The sequence below is a fragment of the Elephas maximus genome, chromosome 1 (assembly GCF_024166365.1).
Source record: "Elephas maximus indicus isolate mEleMax1 chromosome 1, mEleMax1 primary haplotype, whole genome shotgun sequence".
Classification (NCBI taxonomy): Eukaryota; Metazoa; Chordata; class Mammalia; order Proboscidea; family Elephantidae; genus Elephas; species Elephas maximus.
Window position 1 is genome coordinate 93440217 of NC_064819.1, and position 24388 is coordinate 93464604.

The 24388-nt window shown below is 45.8% G+C and overlaps 1 protein-coding gene across 3 annotated transcripts; it reads left to right on the top strand.

Annotated features, from left to right (window-relative positions):
- The first annotated feature begins 7112 nt into the window (after nucleotides 1-7112).
- C2 (complement C2) lies at nucleotides 7113-24373 on the top strand. Of its 3 annotated transcripts, XM_049889186.1 has the most exons (19): nucleotides 7113-7226; nucleotides 7577-7718; nucleotides 7879-8085; nucleotides 8926-9111; nucleotides 10762-10935; nucleotides 11022-11120; nucleotides 11301-11434; nucleotides 12991-13129; nucleotides 16492-16632; nucleotides 17238-17327; nucleotides 22050-22190; nucleotides 22316-22410; nucleotides 22507-22618; nucleotides 22706-22871; nucleotides 22981-23057; nucleotides 23182-23273; nucleotides 23474-23600; nucleotides 23749-23798; nucleotides 23941-24373. In XM_049889186.1, exons 2-19 carry the CDS (start codon nucleotides 7673-7675, stop codon nucleotides 24115-24117), a joined length of 2253 nt encoding a protein of 750 aa, XP_049745143.1. In that variant the 5' UTR covers nucleotides 7113-7226; nucleotides 7577-7672; the 3' UTR covers nucleotides 24118-24373. The 3 variants fall into 3 exon arrangements, 2 of the variants coding, with proteins under 2 accessions (XP_049745143.1, XP_049745137.1); XM_049889180.1 differs by lacking the exon at nucleotides 7113-7226 and having other exon boundaries at nucleotides 7412-7718; XR_007518082.1 differs by lacking the exons at nucleotides 7113-7226; nucleotides 23182-23273 and having other exon boundaries at nucleotides 7412-7718; nucleotides 23941-23980.
- Nucleotides 24374-24388: the final 15 nt, after the last annotated feature.

The window sequence follows — 24388 nt, forward strand, 5'->3', positions numbered from 1 at the left end:
GGCTGATGTTGATTATACTCCTCCCTTGTGAAGTTAGAGGACTTCTGAGGTTACCTAATTTCAGTTATCAAGCATGCTACCATTGCAGGTAAATAGAGACTCATCCCACTGAGGAACCCTGGATTGGTACAGAACGTGCACTTGAGAATTATCCAGTGGTAATTAAAAAATATATATATATATAATTTTTTTTAATTATACACCAGTTCCACTCATTCATTGTCTGAGGTCTGCTTTCAGGGCATGTTAATTCTCCAGTATTTCCAAAACCCTAGTGGAGTAATGGCACTACTTGGAAACTGTATGGGGCAGTTCTGCTTTGTTCTATGGGGTCACTATGAGTCAGAATCCACCGGACAGTGATGGGTTTGGTTTTTTGTTTGTTTGTTTGTTTTGTGCACAGGTGGAGCAGGATGCCAGAGAAAACCCTCAGGCAAAGAGATAGAGATGCTCCTATTGGAGGTTGGTGGCACACCCCTGTGATAAGTCCAGAGGGACTTGGGTGGAGCAATGCCAGCATCCACTACAATCTTTAAGAGGTTTGTTGAGTAACACTGAATTCCTAGCTAAAATCACACAATATGGCTGTGAACCAGGCCAGGTCAGCTTAGTGTTCTAAATTAGGGTTTGATCTAGGAATGAGCCTTGGCACTGCAGTTGCCATGGAAGATTCTATGATGTTAGGAAAATCCATGTTTAAATGTTGAGACTAGACAGGGAGTAGACTGTGGCCAGACAAAGACTATACTACTGTGGCCCCACCCCATGTTATCTGTCAGTCATTTTCAGCTGCCAAGGTGCTGAGCTCCCCAGGGGAGCAATAAGGCCTGTTGAGAGAACATCACACCATCATTTCCTTTTTTTAACCTGTGAATAGGGCATAAGGTGAAGAATACAGGGGTGTTGATTTCTCCTCTTTGGAACTGGTCCCATGGGAGCAAATATTAGATGCTTTGATTGATGAGAAGAAATTTGCACAAGATAGAAGAAGCTGATGGCAACTGAGGGTCTGTCATTTTAGGCAATATCTACCTCCTTCCTCCCACCTGGAGTGAAGATACAGGTTGTAATTGCCAGGATTTTTAATGATACAAGAAACAGATAAGGCAAGGTCACCTTCATCAAATGGAGATTTACTGAAAAGCTGCTGGGAGCATAGAGAGGGAGTGAGAAACCTGGTGTCTTCAACCCAAGAGCCACTCAGGTCATGGTCCTTCCACATTGGCCTGGGCCTCATGGAGAACTAGAACAGTGGACCAACTCTGATGACCCACTTTCCCTTTGTTCACCTTGATTTGCCACTATCCAACATGGTGCCTGATGGCCAGAGTTTCCCATCAAAGTTGGTCTCCTGTTGCACATTACTTATTGCCTCCCAAAATCCATTCTATTTTTATATAGTATTTGAGTTTTAGCAGTGCGCATGGTAGACAAACTAGAAACCTCATATCCCACCCTCTAATATAATCTAGTTTTTGCCTGTGGAATATGAGTGGACGAGTTGGATGGAATTTCCATGTCATTTAAAAAAATAAATAAATAAACAACAATCCATTGCCGTTGAGTTGATTCTGACTCATGGTGACCCCATGTATTACAGAGTAGAGCTGCCCTATAGGGTTTACTTGGAGCCCCGGTGGTTTAGTGGTTAAGTGTTCATCTGCTAACCGAAAGGTTGGCAGTTCAAACCCTCCAGCTGCTCCATGGGAAAAGATGTGACAGTCTGCTTCTGTAAAGATTACAGCCTTGGAAGCCCTATTTGGCAATTCTACCCTGTCCCCATAGGGTTCCTATAAGTTAGAATCACCTTGCTGGCAATGAGTTTGGTTTGGGTTTTTAAAAAATCTTTATAGAAGCAGATAGCCAGGGCTTTCTTTTATGGTGCTTCTGGGTGAGTTTGAACAGCCAACCTTTAGGTTAGTTGTTGTTGTTGTTAGGTTGTCAAGTTGGTTCTAACTCACAGTGACCCCATGTATAACAGTTTCCAGGTGGAAACCCCAGATTCTGCTTGATGTGACTCAACTCAGCGAATAAATGAGAGGCCAGGGTGGAAGAGTAGAAAGGTGGCTTTATTTCACTGTGCAAGGAAAGGAGACAGTTGGGCCTGCTGCTGCCAACACTGCTCGGTGACGTTGAGGGGAATGTTTCCTTTTTAGGGATTTACAAGTAGGAAGTTCATATGAGTTACATCAGCAACATTCTTAATCATGCTATGCAGGCACGATGGGGTTCACGTATAACTTCATGCATTGTCAGGGTTTTAATGTGAAGTTACAGAACAAGCCAAGCAAAGGAACCAGGATTCTAATGCAAAGCTATGGGGCATGCCAAGCAAACTGCTTAAGGCGGTGGAATTTCCCGCAGCCTGGGGTCATCTGTCTTGACAGAACGAAATGTTGCCTGTCCTACACCATCGTCACCATCGTTGCTATGCTTGAGTCCATTGTTGCAGCCACTATGTCAGTCCATTTGGTTGAGGGTCTTCCTCTCTTTCACTGACGCTCTACTTTACCATTTAGGTTAGTAGTCTAGTGCAAACTGCTTGTGCCACCCAGGGACCTCTCCATTACTTGCCCCCCTATTTCCTCTCCTATTCCACTTCCCTGGGACTAGAATACAGACTTATGGAGACCCTGCTTCAACCACGCAGACATGGACAATGCGCAGTGGTGTGGCAAAGCCACAAGATGGAAGAGACTTGGGGTCCTGAATGACATGGGAAAGCAACCTGCCCTGCTGGCCAGCACCAACTGTTCGTTCCCCAGGTCATCCCTGTGTGCTTATGCTGACACTCTTGTTCAACAGAAAAGTAAACTTCCATCTTAAGTCCCTGTATTTGGTGTCTCTTTTTTATAGCAGTTTATCTTGTATCCTAATAAACACACTTCTCTGGGTGTTGCTTTTGGCTCCCATGTTGATTTCTGGGTAGGTATACTAGTGAATTACAGGTTTGGCTGCTATAGAAAGTCCAGAGTAACAGTGGATTAAATGGTATGACTGTAAGCAGTCCAGAATACCTATGAGTGCCCCATAGGGTTGGGGACCTCAAATCAAACCAAACTCATTGCCGTTGACTTGATTCCAATTCATAGCGACCCTATGGGATGGAGTAGAACTGCCCCATAGTATTTCCAAGGCTGTAAATCTATAGAAGCAGACTGTCACATCTTTCTCCCATGGAAGAGCTGGGAATTTGAACCACTGATCTTTCAGTTAGCAGCCAAGTGCTTAACTACTGTGCCACCAGGACTCCTTTAACTGGGGACCCAGGCTTTTTAAAATTTTTTGCCTTCTGTCTGTGGTATGTGAGGGCTGCTCAAGCCTCTGCCAATCTGTCCACGTGGCTAGAGCCCATCGGAAGGGGAGAAAGAACATTGAGGAGCATACCCCTTTCCTTAATTCCATGGGCCTAGCAAAAAAAAATGGAGATTTTATTACTTAAGGAAGAAGGAAAAATTGATTCTGCTATACTCTGTTAAGTTGATTTAACTCTGCAAATATTGGAAGCAGTTCATGAGAGAAAGAGCTGGGTCAAGGCCCCTTCTTTGAACAGCAGCTGTTAGATATGAGTGTGGCACCTTATGAAGGCACCCAAAATTCCGTGGCTGAAGTATTCAGTCAGGGTAGGCTTCATTGTGCTCTGGTAACAAACAACCCCCAAATCTTGGTTGCTGTAGTGGTTTGCAAAATATGGCCAGAAATTTCTCCTATTCTCGTGTGCATGCCCCTTACCAATGTGACTTTTCCCCACCTGCAAACCTGGGCTGGCCTTGTGACTTGCTTTGACCAATAGAACATGTGGAAGTGATGTCATGCCACTGTTGGGCATAGGCCTCAAGAGACCTTGGAGTTTGCACTTTGGGTCTCTTGGGATGCTGTGGCTGCCAGGCCATGAGGAGCCAGGGAGGAAAGGCAACAGGGAGAGAGAGGTCCAGCTGCCCTGCTGTTCCCACTGAACTCAGTCCCCAGCTACTGCAGCTATGTGAGCGAGCCCAGGCAAGACCAGCAAAAGAATGGCCCAGCCAATTCACACAATCATGAGAAAGAATAAACCATGTTTTTTTAAGCCCCTGAATTTGGGATAGGAGTCCCTGGGTGGCACAAACAGTTAAGCACTTGGCTATTTACAAAAAGGAATCCCTGGGTAGTGCAAACCAGTCCATGCTTGAGTACTAACTGAAAGGTTGGCGGTTTGAATCCACCCGTACACACCTTGTAATCTGCTTCAGACCTGGCAATCTGCTTCCAAAAGATCACAGCCTCTAAAGCCCTACAGAGTGCAATTCTACTCTGCAATACAAGGGGTTGCCATAAGTTGGAAGTGACTTGACAGCAACTGTCTTTTATTATTATTATTGACTGAAAGGTTGGCGGTTCAAATCTACCCAGAGGTGCCTTGGAAGAAAGACCTGGCCATCTACTTCTGAAAGATCAAAGTCATTGAAAACCATGTGGAGCACACAGTTCTACTCTGACACACATGGGGTTGCCAGGAGTCAGAATCGACTCCACTGGTAATTGTTTTTTTTTTTTTTTTTCAATTTTGGATAGCAATTTTTTCCCCTGCAGCAGTAGTACCATACCCGATGCTGTCAAGTCGATTCCGACTTATAGTGACTCTATAGGAATGAGTAGAACTGCCCCATAGGATTTCCAAGGAGCAGCTGGTGGATTCGAACTGCCAACTTTTTGGTCAGCAGCCAAGCTCTTAACCACTGTGCCACCAGGGCCCTGCAGCAATAGTAATGCAGTGAATTAAAACAACAAAGTGTTGTTTTTGGCTCACATTACAAATACACTGTGAGTCAGAAGGGGCTTCTGCTACAGTGTCACCCAGGGATCTAGGTTGACAGAGCATCACAACCATTGCCGTACAGAGGGAAAGAGCCTGGTACAGGCTGCATTGACTCTTTAGTCTTCCGCCTGGAGGTGGTACACATCACTCATGCACACATTTCATTGGCCGAAGCAAATGGGTGGGGAAGTTCAATCCTACCATGTGCCTGAAAGGCGACAATGCCACAATATTTGTCAACACCTCCAATGCCCATCACACTTAGGATCATTCATTTCTGTCTTGCAACAATCTGAGTAAGTGGGGCAGGGCTGGCATGACATCAGCACAGCATGAGGGTCCCAGGCTCCTCCATTTGTTTGCTCTGTCATCTCCAGGATGTTGCCCTCATGTTCATGGTAGAAGGCAGATCACCACCAGCTTTATGTTGCAGCCTATGGGAAGGGTAGGCCATGCTCTTTTTATTTTAGGGACATAGCTTGGAAGTTCGAACATCAGTTCTGCTCTGTAAGAATTGCGTCGTGGCGGGGCTGGACCTTCTCTAACTTCGCAAAGGGGAGAGAGAATCACCATCGGCATCAGCACAAGGCTGATTCCTGTGAAGCAGAGGTCAGCCATACCTCTTCTCCCCAAACTTTTTACTAATTCTGACACCAGCCCTCCTTCCCACAGCAGTCTCTACTCCTCTGCTGGGTCCAATATTCACTGCAATGGCCACACAGAACTCACAGACCAGACTCAAAGTTATGGGGTTTATTAGGGAAGTAACAGACTACAATTCAGGATGAGGAGTGACTCAGGATACAGTCTTTTGATCAGGACAGCCTCTTCTCAGCTGTGCCTGCAGGCAGGCCTCTCTCTGGCCCTTGGCCTTAGACCCCTTGGGCCCCTTGGGCCAGCCTGGCCTCTGCCCTGCTCAGTCAAGTGTTACAAAGTTCTTTAGCTCCACTGGCAAGTGCCCAGAGGCACCCCACTCTGCCAGTAAGCCTCCGTCTGAAGACGCTCAGCTCTCCAGCTCCATGGGTCTGCAGGCCTAGCTTTGCTGACCAGTGCCTGGAGGCACCCCAATTCACCAGCAAGCTTCCTGCCTGAGGGCGCTCAGCTGTCTTGCCCCATGGGCCGGGATGCCCACCGCACCATCTCTTGCCGGCCTCCTGGTTCTTCTGCCTCTGCTGCTGCAGTTTCTCTGCTGCTGCTGCTTACTGTCTCTTGCCGTCTTCAGTGTTACAGCTCTCTCTGTCTGTCCTCTGGGTCTAGGTGGTTCTCAGCACAGGGATTCTGGGTCCAAAGGACGTGCTTCACTCCTAGTTCTTCCTTCTTGGTGGTAGTGAATTCCCCCGTCCACCTCTGGGATGGCTTATTTTAAGCCTCCCAGGATGGCAAAACCGACCCATCCCCTCTTTAGGGTTCCATACAGCTTATTTGCAGGATTCCACCCCCACAAGGGTGCCATGCACCTTATTTGCATTATTAGCAAGCTATCCAATCCCCTTGGTGGGCCACAAGCAGCTCATTTGCATAGTCCCAACTCAGTCATCTGGTGGGAGTTTATAAGATCCTGATGAGGAAGGCCACATAAAAGTGATCCATCACACTGCACACTCACATCCTATTGGCCAGAACCAAGTCACCTGGTCACACCTAGCTGGAAGGGAAGCTGGGAAATGTGGTCTTTAGCTGAGCGACTATAGAAGAAAGAACAGGTGTGAGGGAGGGTGGCACCAGCAGTTCTGTCACAGCAGCAGCTTGGGGGCCCCCAACACCAGGAGTGTCATCATCTTCAGGACACTCTGTCCTGTACAAGGTGAGTCCCACTTTATGTACATGTGCTTCCGGGGAGTTACCTGTAAATCAAAACGGTTTTCATGAACTTAAATAGTCACTTCAGAGATGTTGCATCTTCATTTTTGATTGATCTTATTTATTTATGCCCTACATTGTTCCAAAAACTAGTAAAGAGACTTCCATGGAGTGGGGAAGCTAACACACTAGCTTCAAGTTTCTTTGCTTCATGTCTTTCACACAACTGTAGGTTCAAGCCCCCAAAAAACTTAAATTTTTTTTACTATGGTAAACGTGTATATAATAAAACATTTGCCTTTTCCACAATCTTCACATTTACAGTTCAGTGACATTAATTGTATTCATCGTGTTGTTTCCTAAAATACTTTTGCAACAAGACTAACCAATCCCAAATTGGTTTATTTTGTAAGCTCGGAATTTTATCTGCTGGACTTTGGTTAAAATGATCTAAACATTTTTCCAGTCTCCAAAACCAAGTGCTGATTTCATTTTTGCCAATAGGTACTCCCTGGGGAAGGGCTTCGGGGAAGAAAAGGATTGTGAATCTCCTGTATGTCAAGAAACTCTAAGAAAATTAGTTTCAGTTCCTCATGTTCAAGAAGGCAGCACTGTCCCGGGCTCTCAGGAGGTAAAATCCACTCGGAAAAACCCAAAAGAAAACGGAAACTTTACGTAAATAAACTGTTTTGCAATATCTTGGATGGTTTGTGGGCATGTGTGCTTTAGACTGTTAATGCAAGAGCATGTGTGTGTGTGCGCGCATGCGTGTGTGTGTTCGTGCGTGTGTGTGTGTGTGTGTGTGTAGATTGGGAACGATACACAAAACCTGTGGTGCAGATCAACTGACTCTGTGGATATATTGGATTAGGGGACAGGGCAGAGGCCTCATCTTCTCAACTCAGTCCCCATCCCCTGATTATTTTTTCCCTGACAAGAGAACTTCCCGCTTGCCACTCCCTACTTTCTCTTCTCTGGCAGCAAATGAAGCGCCTGCTGAGCCAGCTCTGGTTTTCAGGAAGTCAGATGACCTTTCCCTTCGTGGTGTCTGCCTCTCTCTGCCCCTAGGTGGACACCATGGACCCTCTGGTGGCTCTCCTTTTTCTGCTGTCCCTGTTCCCAGGTAGGAGGCAGGGGACGGGTGGTGTCGGGGTCCTGCAGGTGAGGCTGCTGCTACCCAGGTTGAGTTCCCATGTGTGAAATGGACAATCTTTTGCTTTCCTTTTCTCATCAGTGCCTTTCTTCTTTCCCCCATTTCTGTCTCTGTGTCCCCACACCCACAGGCCTGGCTGCAGTCACTCCCTCCTGCCCTCAGAATGTGAATATCTCCGGAGGCACTTTCACCCTCAGTCATGGCTGGGCCCCTGGGAGCCTCCTCACCTACTCCTGCCCCCTGGGCCATTACCCATCTCCTGTGTCGCTGATGTGCAAGAGCAATGGACAGTGGCAGACCCCTCGAGCCACCAGGCTGACAAAGGCAGTCTGCAAACGTGAGGCTCCCTCAGGCCTTGTTCAGGGTGTTCCACCAATGGCCACTCCAAAACTTCTTTTAAGGAGTTGGTCCAGGTCGGGCTTGACCTGGCTGAAAGGGGTGGGAGGGATGGCAAAACTGCTTTTGCAGAGGGGTTTTGAAAGTATATGGTCTTTGGGTGGCCCAAGTGGTTTTTGATAGGCTGCAAACCTAAAGGTCGGTGGTTCAAATCCACCCAGAGGTGCTGCAGAAGAAAGGCCTGGCGATCTGCTTCCATAATGATTACAGCCAAGAAAACCCTATGGAGTAGTTCTACTCTGTAACACTTGGTCTCCATGAGCCCGAATCAACTCGGTGGTAGTGTTTTTTTTTTTTCTCTCAAAATATTCAGAATTGTCAATTGTCCATAGCAAGGAATTGAGGGCAGGCTCTGGTGGAGATTGTGGGGAACTAAAGTCAGAGAAAATTTTTAAAATACTTATCAATGACTGGGCAATAGTGATCACTCGGAATGGCAGACTGGGGTCCTGGAGCCCCCTGTTGTGCCAGATGTTTCTCTTTAAGTTACCCAGTCATGGGGACATCTGAAGACCCTAGGGGAGAGGCTGGGGAAGCCATGGCTCTCAGGGTGCTGAAGGAGGTTCAATGAGGTTGAACTGGGTGAAACTGACAATATTCAACCAATTGCCAAAAACGGCAATTTCATGAGTTTCAACCTAATAGTTCAATAATTTGACGGTCAGGTAGCCATTCCCATGTATCTCTGTTGAACATCACTCGCTCGATGCCCAGCCCAACAATTAACCACCCACGCCTGCACTTCCCCATCAATACACACCCCTCCCTTCTCTCCCTCCAGCTGTTCGCTGTCCAGCCCCTCTTTCCTTTGAGAATGGCATGTACACCCCACGCCTGGGGTCCCACCCCGTGGGTAGCAACATCAGCTTCGAGTGTGAGGACGGCTTCACACTGCGGGGCTCGCCTGTGCGACAGTGTCTCCCCAACGGCATGTGGGACGGAGAGACAGCAGTGTGTGACAGTGGCGGTGAGCACCCTGACTGAGGGCTGGGTGAGACGGGCCTGACATTCCCAGTGTGCCCAGTAATATCCCTGGATTTTAGTAAATGGAGGTCTACAGGACGAACACGCACTAGTTTGCAGTTGGTGGTATGCTTCAGGTTCAACGTAAAGGCTTCAAATGCTCTGTCCAGCTCTTCTAAACACCTCAAAGCAAGACTTGGTATCCAGGCCCCACAGATGATTTAGGAAAGATATATTGAGAGACCCAAGTATTGTGCTTAAGTGCCTTGCCTCTGGAGTCAGGTTTAGGCTCAAAGCCTAGCTCTGCCCTTTACTGCCTTTGGGCACGTTATTTAACCTCTCTATGCCTCAGTCTTTGCATCTGTGAAATGGGGATAGTAATAGTGCTGACCTCATGGGGTTGCCATATAAATTAGATGAGTCAATATTAGTAAGCATCTAGAAGAGCCCCTGGACTCTGGGAGGTGCCCCATACACTTTTGTCATGACTATCACTGCCCCTGTGAATGGTGAGGGCTCTGCTAGACAGAAGTGCGGCTCCCGGGACTTCCCAGAGCCACACTTACTTGTGGACTTTGGGTGCTTCCAAGATCACAGTTCTGATTACGTAATGCAGAAAACACAGTCCTCAAGATGGCAGAGCTGTACCCTCACCCAGCAGCCCAACTGACTGCTCCCTACTCATACCCTTGACTCTTTCCCAAATAGCCATTTAAAAATATTTATTTTAAAATCGAGGTGTAATCTACCTGCAGTAAAGTGTACAAATCTTGAGTTTCAGCTTGGTGAATTTTTACATAGGTATCTACCTATGTAATCACTACCCAAGATAGTGAACACTTCCAATATCCCAGGAGGCTCCCTTCTACTCCCACCCAGTAAGTCCCCTCCCCAAAAGTAACTAGTCTTCTGACTTCTAACTTCAGAGATCAGTTTAAGTTATTCTTGAAACAATACAGAATGTACTCTTTTGCATCTGGCTTCTTCTGCTCAGGATTTTATCTGTGATATTCATCCATGTTGTTGTGTGTATCAGTGCAGTAGTTCTTTTTTATTGCTGTGTAGTATTCTACTATGTGAATATGCCACAATTTATTTATCCATTCTCCTGCTGATGGGCGCTTGGTTTGTTTCCAGTTTGCGGCTATAACAAATAAAGCTCCATGAACATTCTTGTATGGTCTTTTGGTGCACATATGTACTTGTTTCTTTTCAGTAAGTTTCTAGGAGTGGAATTGTTGGGTCACAGGTTGGCATATGTTTAGCTTTAGGCTGGCAAATATTTTCATCAGTTGACACCCCAGCAATGTAACAGAGTTCTGGTTGCTCCACATCCTCTCCAACATTTGGAATTATACGTCTGTTTAATTTTAGCCATTCTGCTGGGTTTGTAGTGATATCTCATTGTGGCTTTACAAAATGCAAATATTTTTGGCAGAGGTGTGGGGCTCAGCTGACATATTTCCTGAGGCTCTGGGACTCGGGCTACCCTGGGGTTGGAGCTGAGATCTAGGTGCTTCAACTGGCAACTGAGGCCACTGGGTTCTAGACTTTTTGCCCTACACGAAATTTTCCATTTACACCCCTGGGAAGCATAGTTCTAGTGTCTCCCAAGGGGGAGGCCACACCTCTGTCTCCTTTTGTTCACTTACAGCCAGCCACTGCCCGAACCCGGGTATTTCGGTGGGCACCGTGAGGACAGGTTCTCGCTTTGGTCTTGGGGACAAGGTCAGTTACCGCTGCTCCTCGAACCTAGTGCTGACGGGGTCTGCAAAGCGGGAGTGCCAGGACAACGGGGCCTGGAGTGGGACGGAGCCCATCTGCCGCCGTGAGTAGCTGCCCTGCCCCTCCTGAGACTCCTGAGCATTCCTGCCGACGCTGCTTCAGCTGACCCCCCTGTGGCTCTCCCCACAGAACCCTACTCTTATGACTTCCCTGAAGATGTGGCCCCTGCCCTGGGCTCCTCCTTGTCCCACACACTTGGAGTCACCAATCCCACCCAGAAGAAGAACGGTGAGCACTTGAGGTGGGGGCAGAAGAGTGCAGGGGAGGGAAGGAGCTTCCTGAAAGCTGGGGAGCCTTGGGTGGGCTCAGCAGTGGCTGAGCTGACTGGAGGGGAGGCAGGGAGGCCCTGACCCCCTTGTGCAGGTAGGAGGTGGAGATCTGAAGCCTTCCCTTCTATGTTTCTCCCAGAAAACGTGGGCCGTAAAATTCAAATCCAGCGCTCCGGTCACCTGAACCTGTACTTGCTCCTGGACGCCTCTCAGAGCGTGGCAGAAGACGACTTCCGCATCTTCAGGGATTGCGCTGCCATCATGGTGGACAGGGTCAGGAATTAGAAGCCTGCATGCAGGGGAGGCCTTCCAGCGCTCACTGTCTCTCTTTGTCTCCTTCCTTTCTTCTATATCCCACCCAGCCCACCTCCTCTAAGAAATCTTTCCAGATTATTCTCATGCCATATAGGATTCGTAGTGTTAAGTTATATGATTATATTTTTCATTCTGCATGCACTATCAGGGCACTTGCTATGTGTCAACCCCTTTACTGGGTGCTGGGGGCCAATCCCTTGGGTGGCACTAGCGGTTAATGTGCTTGACTGAAAAGTTGGTGGTCCCAACCCACCCAGAGGCACTTTGGAAGAAAGGACTGATGAGCTACTTCTGAAAAGTTGCAGCCATGAAAACCCTATGGAACACAGTTTTACTCTGACCCACATGGGGGCGCCATGAGTTGGAATTGGCTTGACAGCAACTTGTTGGTTGGTTTGGGTGCTGGGGAACACCAAAGATGAACAAGGCCGAGGTCCTACTTTACAAGAATTCGTTGTCTAGAACCGTGGTCTCCGCAAAGGAGGACACAGGATAATCCACTGGGGTGTTGCAGGCAAAATAGTTTCCCTATTTAAAGATTTTTACCTCTTCCTTTAAAAAATTTAACATTTCGTGTATGTTTTAACATGCCTACATTTGAATGCTGTTTTTAGGTGCCATCAAGTTGGTTCCTACTCATAGCGACCCTATGAACAACAGAACGAAACACTGCCGAGTTCTGTGCCATCCTCATGATCATTGTTATGCTTGAGCCCGTTGTTGCAGCAACAGTGGCTGCAACAATATTTGAATAGTGACCCACTTACATCACTTATACGTAAATATAACTTTATTGAGGTGTATGCTCAAAATGTCTTTATCAATGGGGTGCACAAACAGAAGAATTTGGAGGCCACTGGTTCGGATATCTCGCTGGCACTTTGTAATTATGCTTTTTGTGATAATTTAGGTAGATATGTTTTTCTTCTCAGCTATATTTTAGCAGTACCAAAAAGATAGGCCTGGTGATCTGCTTCTGGACAGCCAATAAAACCCTACTGAGCAGTTCTACTGTAGAACACATAGGGTCGCCATGAGTAATAATCAATTTGACAGAAACTGACAACAACGACAAATCCTTAGAGTTTCTCTTAGTTCTTAGGGTTAAGTAACTCACTAGGTAGGCTGTGAGGCTGCAAAATGAAACGGGGACGTGGCCTCAGAGGTTTGCTGGTAGGGTTCAAATCCCACCTCCACCTCTTACTAGTGGCGTGACCTGGGGCAAGGTAACCACCATCAATTTCCTCATCTATGCAGTAGGGACCATTATACCATCCTCACAGAGTTGATGTGAGGATTAAATGAGGAGTGAGTCTGTCAAGAGAGTAGATGCTTATGTTCATGTCTGGGTTTCTTTCAAGCAACAGTATCTTAGTAAGTGCATACCCATGGGCCATGCCTCTGTCGGGGTCAGTCCAGGCTTTCTACCTCCTCTTGTGCCCTTTGCTTGCTCTCTTACCATCTCTCCTCTGGTTTTGAGGTCCCTCACGCTGACTCTTACTTGCTTTTCACAGCTCTTCAGCTTTGAGATCAAGATTAGTGTTGCCATCATCACCTTTGCCTCAAAACCCAAAGTCATCATGTCTGTCCTGAATGAAAACTCCCAGGATGTGACTGAAGTGATCAACAGTCTGGAAAACGCCAACTATAAAGGTATGGGCATCATTAAATGAGGTGATAGGAGAGAAGAAGATAACCCCTGTGCCTGCAGACAGATTCTGGACAAGTCAGAGAGTGAGGCCTCTCAGTGGCATTTAAGTCCCTGAGCTCTGGGGCTTTGGTTCCTCAAGTGGGGATTGGCTTCCAAATCCAGGATCTTGGTGGAGAAGTCTCAAATCCAACCAACTCATGGCTTACTTTGAAGTGTTACAAGTCCAAATGCATCGTACAGGTCTTCAGCTTCTTCTTTTTTTTTTTTTTATTAACTTTTATTGAGCTTCAAGTGAACGTTTACAAATCAAGTCAGTCTGTCACATATAAGGTTATATACATCTTACTCCTTACTCCCACTTGCTCTCCCCCTAATGAGTCAGCCCTTCCAGTCTCTCCTTTCGTGACAATTTTGCCAGCTTCCAACTCTCTCTATCCTCCCATCCCCCCTCCAGACAGGAGATGCCAACACGGTCTCAAGTGTCCACCTGATATAATTAGCTCACTCTTCATCAGCATCTCTCTCCTACCCTCTGTCCAGTCCCTTTCATGTCTGATGAGTTGTCTTCGGGGATGGTTCCTGTCCTGTGCCAACAGAAGGTTTGGGGACCATGACCGCCGGGATTCCTCTAGTCACAGTCAGACCATTAAGTATGGTCTTTTTATGAGAATTTGGGGTCTGCATCCCACTGATCTCCTGCTCCCTCAGGGGTTCTCTGTTGTGCTCCCTGTCAGGGCAGTCATCGATTGTGGCTGGGCACCAAGTAGTTCTTCTCGTCTCAGGATGATGTAGGTCTCTGGTTCATGTGGCCCTTTCTGTCTCTTGGGCTCTTAGTTGTCGTGTGACCTTGGTTTTCTTCATTCTCCTTTGATCCAGGTGGATTGAGACCAATTGATGCATCTTAGATGGCAGCTTGTTAGCATTTAAGACCCCAGACGCCACATTTCAAAGTGGGATGCAGAATGTTTTCATAATAGAATTATTTTGCCAATTGACTTAGAAGTCCCCTTAAGCCATGGTTCCCAAACCCCCGCCCTTGCTCCGCTGACCTTTGAAGCATTCATTTTATCCCGGAAACTTCTTTGCTTTTGGTCCAGTCCAATTGAGCTGACCTTCCATGTATTGAGTGTTGTCCTTCCCTGCACCTAAAACAGTTCTTATCTACTAATTAATCAGTAAAAAACCCTCTCCCTCCCTCCCTCCCTCCCCTCCTCGTAACCACAAAAGTTTGTGTTCTTCTCAGTTTATACTGTTTCTCAAGATCTTATAATAGTGGTCTTATACAATATTTGACCTTTTGCCTCTGACTGATTTCGCTCATCATAATGCCTTCCAGGTTCCTCCATGTTATGAAATGTTTCACAGATTCGTCACTGTTCTTTATCGATGCATAGTATTCCATTGTGTGAATATACCACAATTTATTTACCCATTCATCCTTTGATGGACACCTTGGTTGCTTCCAGCTTTTTGCTATTGTAAACAGAGCTGCAATAAACATGGGTGTGCATATATCTGTTTGTGTGAAGGCTCTTGTTTCTCTAGGGTATATTCCGAGGAGTGGGATTTCTGGGTTGTATGGTAGTTCTATTTCTAACTGTTTAAGGTAGCGCCAGATAGATTTCCAAAGTGGTTGTACCATTTTGCATTCCCACCAGCAGTGTATGAGAGTTCCAATCTCTCCGCAGCCTCTCCAACATTTATTATTTTGTGTTTTTTGGATTAATGCCAGCCTTGTTGGAGTGAAATGGAATCTCATCGTAGTTTTAATTTGCATTTCTCTAATGGCTAATGATCGAGAGCATTTTCTCATGTATCTGTTAGCTGCCTGAATATCTTCTTTAGTGAAGTGTGTGTTCATATCCTTTGCCCACTTCTTGATTGGGTTGTTTGTCTTTTTGTGGTTGAGTTTTGACAGAATCATGTAGATTTTAGAGATCAGGCACTGGTCGGAGATGTCATAGCTGAAAATTCTTTCCCAGTCTGTAGGTGGTCTTTTTATTCTTTTGGTGAAGTCTTTAGATGAGCATAGGTGTTTTATTTTAGGAGCTCCCAGTTATCTGGTTTCTCTTCGTCATTTTTGGTAATGTTTTGTATTCTGTTTATGCCTTGTATTAGGGCTCCTAGGGTTGTCCCTATTTTTTCTTCCATGATCTTTATCGTTTTAGTCTTTATGTTTAGGTCTTTGATGCACTTGGAGTTAGTTTTTGTGCTTGGTGTGAGGTATGGGTCCTGTTTCATTTTTTTGCAAATGGATATCCAGTTATGCCAGCACCACTTGTTAAAAAGACTATCTTTTCCCCAATTAACTGAGACTGGGCCTTTGTCAAATATCAGCTGCTCATATGTGGATGGATTTATATCTGGGTTCTCAATTCTGTTCCACTGGTCTATGTGCCTGTTGTTGTACCAATACCAGGCTGTTTTGACTACTATGGCTGTGTAATAGGTTCTGAAATCAGGTAGAGTGTGGCCTCCCACTTTCTTCTTCTTTTTCAGTAATGCTTTGCTTATCCGGGGGTTCTTTCCCTTCCATATGAAACTGGTGATTTGTTTCTCTATCCCCTTAAAATATGACATTGGAATTTGGATCGGAAGTGCGTTATATGTATAGATGGCTTTTGGTAGAATAGACATTTTTACTATGTTAAGTCTTCCTATCCATGAGCAAGGTATGTTTTTCCACTTAAGTATGTCCTTTTGAATTTCTTGTAGTAGAGCTTTGTAGTTTTCTTTGCATAGGTCTTTTACATCCTTGGTAAGATTTATTCCTAAGTATTTTATCTTCTTGGGGGCTACTGTGAATGGTATTGATTTGGTTATTTCCTCTTCGATGTTCTTTTTGTTGATGTAGAGGAATCCAAGTGATTTTTGTATGTTTATCTTATAACCTGAGACTCTGCCAAACTCTTCTATTAGTTTCAGTAGTTTTCTGGAGGATTCCTTAGGGTTTTCTGTGTTCAGCTTCTTGATGCCAGAACCACATGGTCCTGAGTGTCCTAAGAAGTAGGTCTGGTTTTCATGGTTCAACACATAGTCTCCCCAGGTCGTTACCCACCTGTACAGTGCGTAAAACTACCTGAGTGGTAGGTAGCAAATGGCTAAAAAGATCCAAGTTCTTTGGAAACCCCATCTTTAGATCTTGGAATTGGGGGCTGGGAGTCATGCAATGAACATTTCTAAGGTGGAAAGACTTTTAATGTTTGAACAGGCAATAATGCTAAATCTTTACCTGGATGGCAAAGGTCTGAGTTTATCAAAGCAGATGATAAAAAAATTTCCAATGGTTGGGGAATAGAGTGAGTCCCTTCCCTGGGGTGATAGATGGGAATTTTCTAAGAGAGTCCTTCTTGGCATATTCCAGACCATGAAAATGGAACTGGGACCAACATCTATGAGGCCCTAAATAGTGTCTATATCATGATGAATAACCAAATGCACCGCCCTGGTATGAACACAGCGGCCTGGCAGGAGATCCGACATGCCATCATTCTTTTGACAGACGGTGAGTATTGTCATCTCTGCAAATCTAGCATGGTGGGAGGAGCCCAATGTGGGGCAGAAGACCTGAATTCTGATTCTCCTTCTGGGCCTCAGATTCTTATAAGATAGAAATAATATTGATGATGACAATGACAACGATAGCTGCCCTCCTTTCTTTGCAGAATTTTTATGAAGGGCAATTTAAGTAGTTAGTGTAAACAGGCTGGGAGGTACCCTAGGGATAGATGGGGAGACATGGCTGGAGAGCTGTGATGTTGAGGTGCGTGGATGGAAGGAGCAGTCTGAGTAGTCAGTCTGGGTTCTGTCATTTTGTCATTTATCTCTTGATTTTGTACAAACTACTCCCTTAGACTCAGTTTTCTTTTCTCTAAAATAAGGATAACCAAATTTCCTAGGTCTATCATGAAAATTAAATGAGATAAAGTATATGAAGCTCCTGGCCCAGTGTCTGGAATGTAGAAAATTACAGTAAATGGTATGTTTTAAAACTCACATAGGGAGTGTAAGTATTTCAGGTCCCAAAATGGATGCTTCCTCACTCTTCCAGGGCTCTGAGGAATCTTGGCATCCACCCAGGTGAATGATTTTCTTGCCTTCCCATTCTAGGAAAGTCCAACATGGGAGGCTCTCCCAAGCCAGCTGTTGACAATATCAAAGAGATCCTGAACATCAACCAGAAGAGGGACGACTATTTGGGTGAGCCACCACCTCTCACCCCATCTTTACTTCCCCCATGGGGGGGTCTAGGTCCTCAAGCAGGGGTTCCAGCACCTTGGCTCTGGTACAGAGCTAGACAATTTTACTTCTAGGGAGACCACAGGCTGTGTCAGCTGTACGGAGGCAGCCACGTGTCGCACTGAAGCATGTGAAGTCTAGAGTCAGACTGCCCAGGGCTTCAACCTTGGTTTCATCTTTGATTGGTTGTGGCTGTGGGCAGTTTCTTCATATGTAGGAGGATCACAGCACTAGGACTTAACTTCACAGGCCGATAGGGGAAAATGCTCAGAAAAACACTGCCTGGCACACAGAAACACTCAGTATGTGTTAGCAGCCACTGCCACCACCACCATCATCATCTCATGTTCCAGAAATTGTCTAGAAAAAAGGGTCCTAGATTCCTTGTAGGGTCTATCCCTGGAATTTCCCCTTTTAGCAGTAGAAATGACTAACTGAGACTTTGGCAGTTGCGGCCTCTAAAGGAACAATTACTCAGGTTCAAACTAGACACAAATTGCACTGAACTCTGACCAGAAAAGAATCTTAGAGAGAGACTTTGCAGATGGGGATGGCAGTTGGTTTTGAGTCCCAAATTTCACCCCCCCCTTGGGTTCTCTCTTTTTCTTTTGACTAATCACAAAGTATGTTTACACCAGCCCATCTCACTGCCCCTCAGGGGAACACTGATTCTTCTTTAAAACTCTGGCCCAAAGAAGAAAAAGGTAAACTCCCCCTCCTCGTCCTTTGCATCACTGAGCCAGGGTCAAATTTTCAAAAGGACTGTATTTAAAGTAAATGGGATGCAGTGAAAGAAGTGTGTCAAAAAAGAAGAAAGATTGTTTGAACCAAGAACCTAACTTTACCACTTAAGGAATTAGAAAAAGAAGAGCAGAGCAACCAGAAGGAAGGCGATCACAAAGATCAGAGCAGAGATAAATGAAATAGGGAATAGAAAAACAATAGAACCAATGAGACTAGAAGTTTGTTTCCTGAAAAGAATAATAAAATAGATGACCTTTAGCTAGACTAACAAAGAAAAAAGAAAACGCTAATGTATAAAATCAGAAATGAAAGTGGGGACATTACAACCAACCCTACAGAAAAAAAAAGGATCATAAGAGAATACTACCAAAAATTGTATGCCAACAAGTTAGATAATCTTATTGAAAAGGAAAAATGCCTAGAAACACATAAACTTCCTACATTGACTCAAGAAGAAATAGAAGATCTCAACAGACCCGTATCAAGTGAAGAGATTGAATCAATAATAAAAAACCTCCCAACAAAGAAAAGTCCTTGACCAGATGGCATCACTGGGGAATTCTACTAAGCATTTACAGAAGAAATGATCCCAATCCTTCTTAAACTTTTCCAAAAAATAGAAGAGGAAAGAACACTTCCCTCCTCTTCTGAGGCTGGCATTACTCTGTTACCAAAGCCAGACAAAGGCACCACAAGAAAACTACAGACCAATATCCTTTATGAATACAGATGCAAAAATCCTTAACAAAATACGAGCAAACTGGATACAAAAAGCACATTAAGAGGATTATGCACCCCAATCAGGTGGGATTTATCTCAGGAATACGAGAGTGGTTCAACACTAGAAAATCAATCAACATAATGTACCACATTAATAGAATAAAGGTAAAGAACCACATGATCATCTCAATTGATGTAGAGAAGGCATTTGACAAAATTCAACACCCTTTCATGATACAAATACTCAACAAGCTAGGAATATAAGGGAAATTTCTCAAAATTATAAAAAGCACTTATGAAAAACCCACATTTAACGTCATACTCAATGGAGAAAGAGCTTTCCTTTTAGGATCAGGAACAAGACAGGTATGCCCACTCTTACCACTGCTATTCAACATTGTACTGGGAATTCTAGCCAGAGCAACTAGACAAGAAAAAGAAGTAAAAACTATTCAAATTGGGAAAGAAGAACTAAAACTATCCTTTTTTGCTCATGACATGGTCCGATATGTACATATAAAAAACCAACCCGTTGCCGTCGAGTCAATTCTGACTCATGGCGACCCTATAGGACAGAGTAGAACTGCCGCATAGGGTTTCCAAGAAGTGCCTGGTGGATTCGAACTGCCAACCTTTTGGTTAGCTAGCAGCCGTAGCTCTTAACCACTACACCACCAGAGTTTCCAATATATCCCCGTTGCCATTGAGTCAATTCTGACTCACAGTGACCCTATAGAAGACAGCAGAACTGCCCCATAGAGTTTGCAATATATATATAAGACCCCAAAGAATCCACAAGAAAGCTAATAGAGCTAATGAATGAATTCAGCGAAGTGGCAGGATACAAGGTCAACACATAAAAGTCAGTCAGATTTTTATACACCAACAACAAGCACTTTGAAAAGAAAATTAAGGGAACAATTCCATTTACAATACCATCTAAAAGAATATGATAAACCAAAAAAACCAAACCCGTTGCCCTTGAGTTGATTCCAACTCATAGCATCCCTATAGGACCGAGTAGAACTGTCCCATAGGGTTTCCAAGGAGTGGCTGGTAGATTCAAACTGCCAACTTTTTGGTTAACAGCCAAGCTCTTAATCACTGTACCACCAGGGCTTCAAAGAATACAATACCTAGGATTAATTTAACCAAGGAAGTGAAATGGTTGTACATTGAAAACTATAAAACATTGCTGAAAGAAATTAAAGAAGACCTAAATAAATGGAAAGATATCACATGCTAATAGATCAGAAGATTTAATATTGTTAAGATGTCAGTACTACCTAAGGCAGCCTGTAGATTCAGTGAAATTCCTACCAAAATTCCAACAGCCTTCTTTGCAGAACTGGTAAACTCAACCCTCAAATTTATATGGAATGGCAAGGGACCCCAAATAGCCAAAGGAATTTTTTAAGATAATATTTTATTGTGTTTTCAGTGAAAGTTTACACAACAAATTAAGTTCCCATTTGACAATCCAAAGCAATTTTGAAAAAGAAGAACAAAGTAGGAGTACTCATGCTTCCTGAACTCAAACATATTCTAAAGCTACAGTAATCAAACAGTCTGGTACTGGTCTAATGATAGACATATAGACCAATGGAATAGAATTAAGAGTCTAGAAATAAACCTGCACATCTATGTTCAATTGATTTTGCTAAGACTTTTCAATGGGGAAAGAACAGTCTCTTTAATAAATGGTGCTGGGACAACTGAATTTCCATAAGCAAAAGAATGAACCTGGACTCATACCTCACGCCGTGTACAAAAACTAACTCAAAATGGATCAAAGACTTAAATGTAAGAACTGAAACCATAAAACTCTTAAAAGAAACACTGGGATAACGCTTCAGGACCTAGTTTTTAACAATGGGTTCTTAGATATGACACTGAAAGCATGAGCGTTAAAAGACAAAAGAGATAAATGGGACCTCATCAAAATTTAAAACTTTTGTTTATCAAAGGACTTTATCAAGAAAATGAAGAGACAACCTACAGATCAGGAGAAAATTTTTGGAAATCATATGTTAAATAAGGGTTTAAAATTCAGAATACATAAGGGGCTCTTACAAATTAGCAACAAAAAGACAAGCAACTCAATCAAAAAATGGCCCAAGGACTTGAACAGACATTTCACCATAGAAGAAATACAGATGGCCAACAAGCACCTGAAAAGATGATCAACGTCATTGGTCGTTAAACCAAACCAAACCTGTTGCCATGGAGTCGATTCCGTCTGGTGTGGTTGTAAAGTGATATCTCACTGTGGTTTTGATTTGCATCGCCCTGATGACTAATGGGAGCCCTGGTGGCACAGTGGTTAAGCATCTGGCTTTTAACCAAAAGGCCAGCAGTTGAAAGCCACCAGCCGCTCCTTGGAAACCCTGTGGGGCAGTTCTACTCTGTCCCATAGGGTCATTCGGAGTCAGAACCGACTCAATGGGCCATAACAACAACAACGAAAAGATGGCTATAATTAAACAAAACAAAACAGAAAAACAACAGGTATTGGCAAGGATTTGGAGAAATAAGAACCCTCATCCGCTGCTAGTGGAAATGCAATATGGTACGGCTGCTGTGGAAAACAGTTTGGCAGTTCCTCAAAAAGTTAAACATGGAATTAGCATATGATCCAGCAATTTCACTTCTAGGTATATACCCAACAGAATTGAAAGCAGAAACACAAACAGATACTTGTACACCAATGTTTATTGCTACACTGTACAAAATAACCAAAAAGTGGAAACAACCTGAATGTCTGTCAAAAGATGAATGGATAAACAAAATGTGGTAGATACATACAATGGAATGTTGCTGCAGGGTCACAGTGACCCTACGTACAACAGAATGAAACGCCGCCCAGTCTTGCACCATCCTCACAGTCGTTAGGTGTGAGCCCACCGTTGCAGCCACTGTGTCTTCCTCTTTTTTGCTGAACCTCTACTTTACCAAGCATGACATCCTTCTCCAGGGACTGATAGCATGTCCAAAGTATGTGTGACAAAATCTTGCCATCCTTGCCTCTAAGGAGCATTCTGGTTGTACTTCTTCCAAGACAGATTTGTTTGTTCTTTTGGTAGTCCATGGTATATTCACTATACATACCTCTTAACCACTATGCCACAAGGGCTCCTTAGTGGGTTCCAAATCACAGCCCCCTGGCTCATGGGTAGCCCCTCATTCATAGGATTCTTTGTTTTCCCTCCTCCCCATCAGACATCTATGCCATCGGAGTGGGCAAGCTGGATGTGGACTGGAAAGAACTGAATGAGCTAGGGTCTAAGAAGGATGGGGAGCGGCATGCATTCATCCTGCAGGACACAAAGGCTCTGCAGCAGGTCTTTGAGCACATGCTGGGTGAGTGAGCTCTGCCTTCTCAGGAGGGGGCTGGGTGGGGAGCAGCCAGCTGGAGGCCCATGTTGGGAACCTGGGCACAGGGCCCCTCACTTGCCTCCTTCCCGGTCTTCTTCTCACACTGACAGATGTCTCCCAGCTCACACACACCATCTGTGGGGTGGGGAACATGTCAGCCAATGCTTCGAACCAGGAGAGGACGCCCTGGCATGTCACCATTAAGGTACCAGGAAGGAAGGGTAGGGCTGGGATCCCAGAAGTGAAGGTGGCCATGGGCCAGGCACATAGCAGGCCCTGAAGATCACCTGTTCTCCTGCAGCCGAAGAGCCAGGAGACCTGCCGGGGGGCCCTCATCTCTGACCAGTGGGTCCTGACAGCTGCTCACTGCTTCCGCAACGCTGAGGAACTCTACCTGTGGAGAGTCTTCGTGGGTAAGGCTCCGACCCCATAGCCTGAAGTTCCCTAGCCCCTGTCCTTCAGAAGCCCAGGTCAAGCCTGATCCACCATGTTGTTCCCAGGGGACCCCAACTCCCCGTGGGGCAAAGACTTCAGTATTGAGGAGGTGGTGATCTCTCCGGGGTTCGATGTTTTTGCTAAGAAGAACCAGGGGATCCCGGAGTTCTATGGTGATGACATTGCCCTACTGAAGCTGGCTGAGAAAGTGAAGATGTCCACCCATGCCAGGTTCCAGGAGTCTTGGATGGGAGGGCACCCTGGAGGGGAGAGTGCTCTGGGGATACTGAGAGGAGGGGACTCCAAGGATGGCTTATGAGACCCTTGTCCCTCTCCTCAGGCCCATCTGCCTTCCCTGCACAGTGGAGGCCAATCTGGCTCTGCGGCGGCCACGAGACAGCACCTGCCGAGACCATGGTGAGTGGCATGCAGAGCTGGGCCGGGTTATGGGGGATACCCTGGGCTGGGACTAGAGCGCCCCATTGGAAGTCCAGATTCTGGTAAAGGCACCAGCACCAACACACTGTTTCCTTGGCTGCAGAGAGCGAACTTCTGAACAAATTGAGTGTTCCTGCATATTTTGTTGCCTTGAATGGGAACAAACTGAACATTAACCTCAAGATGGGGACAGAGGTGAGGGTCTCAGGTCCAGGGTGCTGTGGGGGTGAGGTCCCTCCCCCCTGTGGCAGCTCTGGGGACATCTCTCTTCCTCCTCCAGCTCTGGCTGCCGTCTATTCTGATCCGGGGTCACCCTCTTCCCAGGCCTAGCTTGCCTGCCAGGTGCCCCTGGGTCTGCTCATTCCATCCCTCTCTCCTGCTCCATCCTCTTGCAGCGGGCAAGCTGTATCCAGGCTGTCCTCCAAGACAAAACCACGTTCCCCAACCTGACAGATGTCAGAGAGGTGGTGACAGATCAGTTCCTGTGCAGTGGGACCCAGGACGATGACAACTCCTGCAAGGGTGAGTCCCCTCCCTCCATCCATGCCTGTGTCCCAGCAGTGCCCCTGTGGCCAACGTTCATGCCAGGACACCTCTGTGCTGCCCGGATGATGGTGGGGCTGGGCGAGAGTCAGGGGTAACATTGTCTCCGCTCCCTCCTTTCTGGCAGGAGAATCTGGCGGAGCAGTGTTCCTTGAGCGGAGACAAAGGTTTTTTCAGGTAAGTGAGAAGGGGGAGGAGCCTGAGGGATTGGGCTACAGGATCTTGGTCTTGGTGGCAGAGAGGGGAGGCCTCTGAGGTAAGCAGGGAGATTGAAGCTGGGGCTGGGCAGCCACTTACCCCGTTCTCTGCCTTCCTCCAGGTGGGCCTGGTGAGCTGGGGCCTCTACAACCCCTGTATTAGCTCTGACAAAAACTCCCGCAAAAAGGCTCCCCGTGGTAGAATGCCACCACCAAGGGACTTCCACATCAGTCTCTTCCGCCTGCAGCCATGGCTGAGGCAGCACCTGCAGGGGGTCCTGCAATTCTTGCCCCTCTAATCATGGCCACTGGCCCCTTGGCCTTCCTGCCAGGATCTGACATCCCTCTCATCTCCCACCCCTGAGCTTCCTTCCCAGAGACCTTGTCACTCAGCCTCATTCTTAGCTATGCTTCCCAGCCTCCAGGATCGCAGCAGGTTCTCCCGGCCTGGCCTGTGTGAAAATCTCTTCCTCCCGTGTAATGGGCTCGCTTCTCCTTTCACTTTCACATGGAATTTCCCAGTTGTGAAATTAATAAAAGTCAATGATTTCCACATCCTCCTGTCCTCTG

Excerpts from the sequence above, each read along its gene's own strand:
- C2 (XM_049889186.1), top strand. The coding sequence starts at position 7,673 with ATGGACCCTCTGGTGGCTCTCCTTTTTCTGCTGTCCCTGTTCCCAG. Across the intron at positions 7,719-7,878 it reads TCTGCTGTCCCTGTTCCCAG|GCCTGGCTGCAGTCACTCCC; the intron begins GTAGGAGGCAGG and ends CCACACCCACAG. Across the intron at positions 8,086-8,925 it reads GACAAAGGCAGTCTGCAAAC|CTGTTCGCTGTCCAGCCCCT; the intron begins GTGAGGCTCCCT and ends CTCTCCCTCCAG.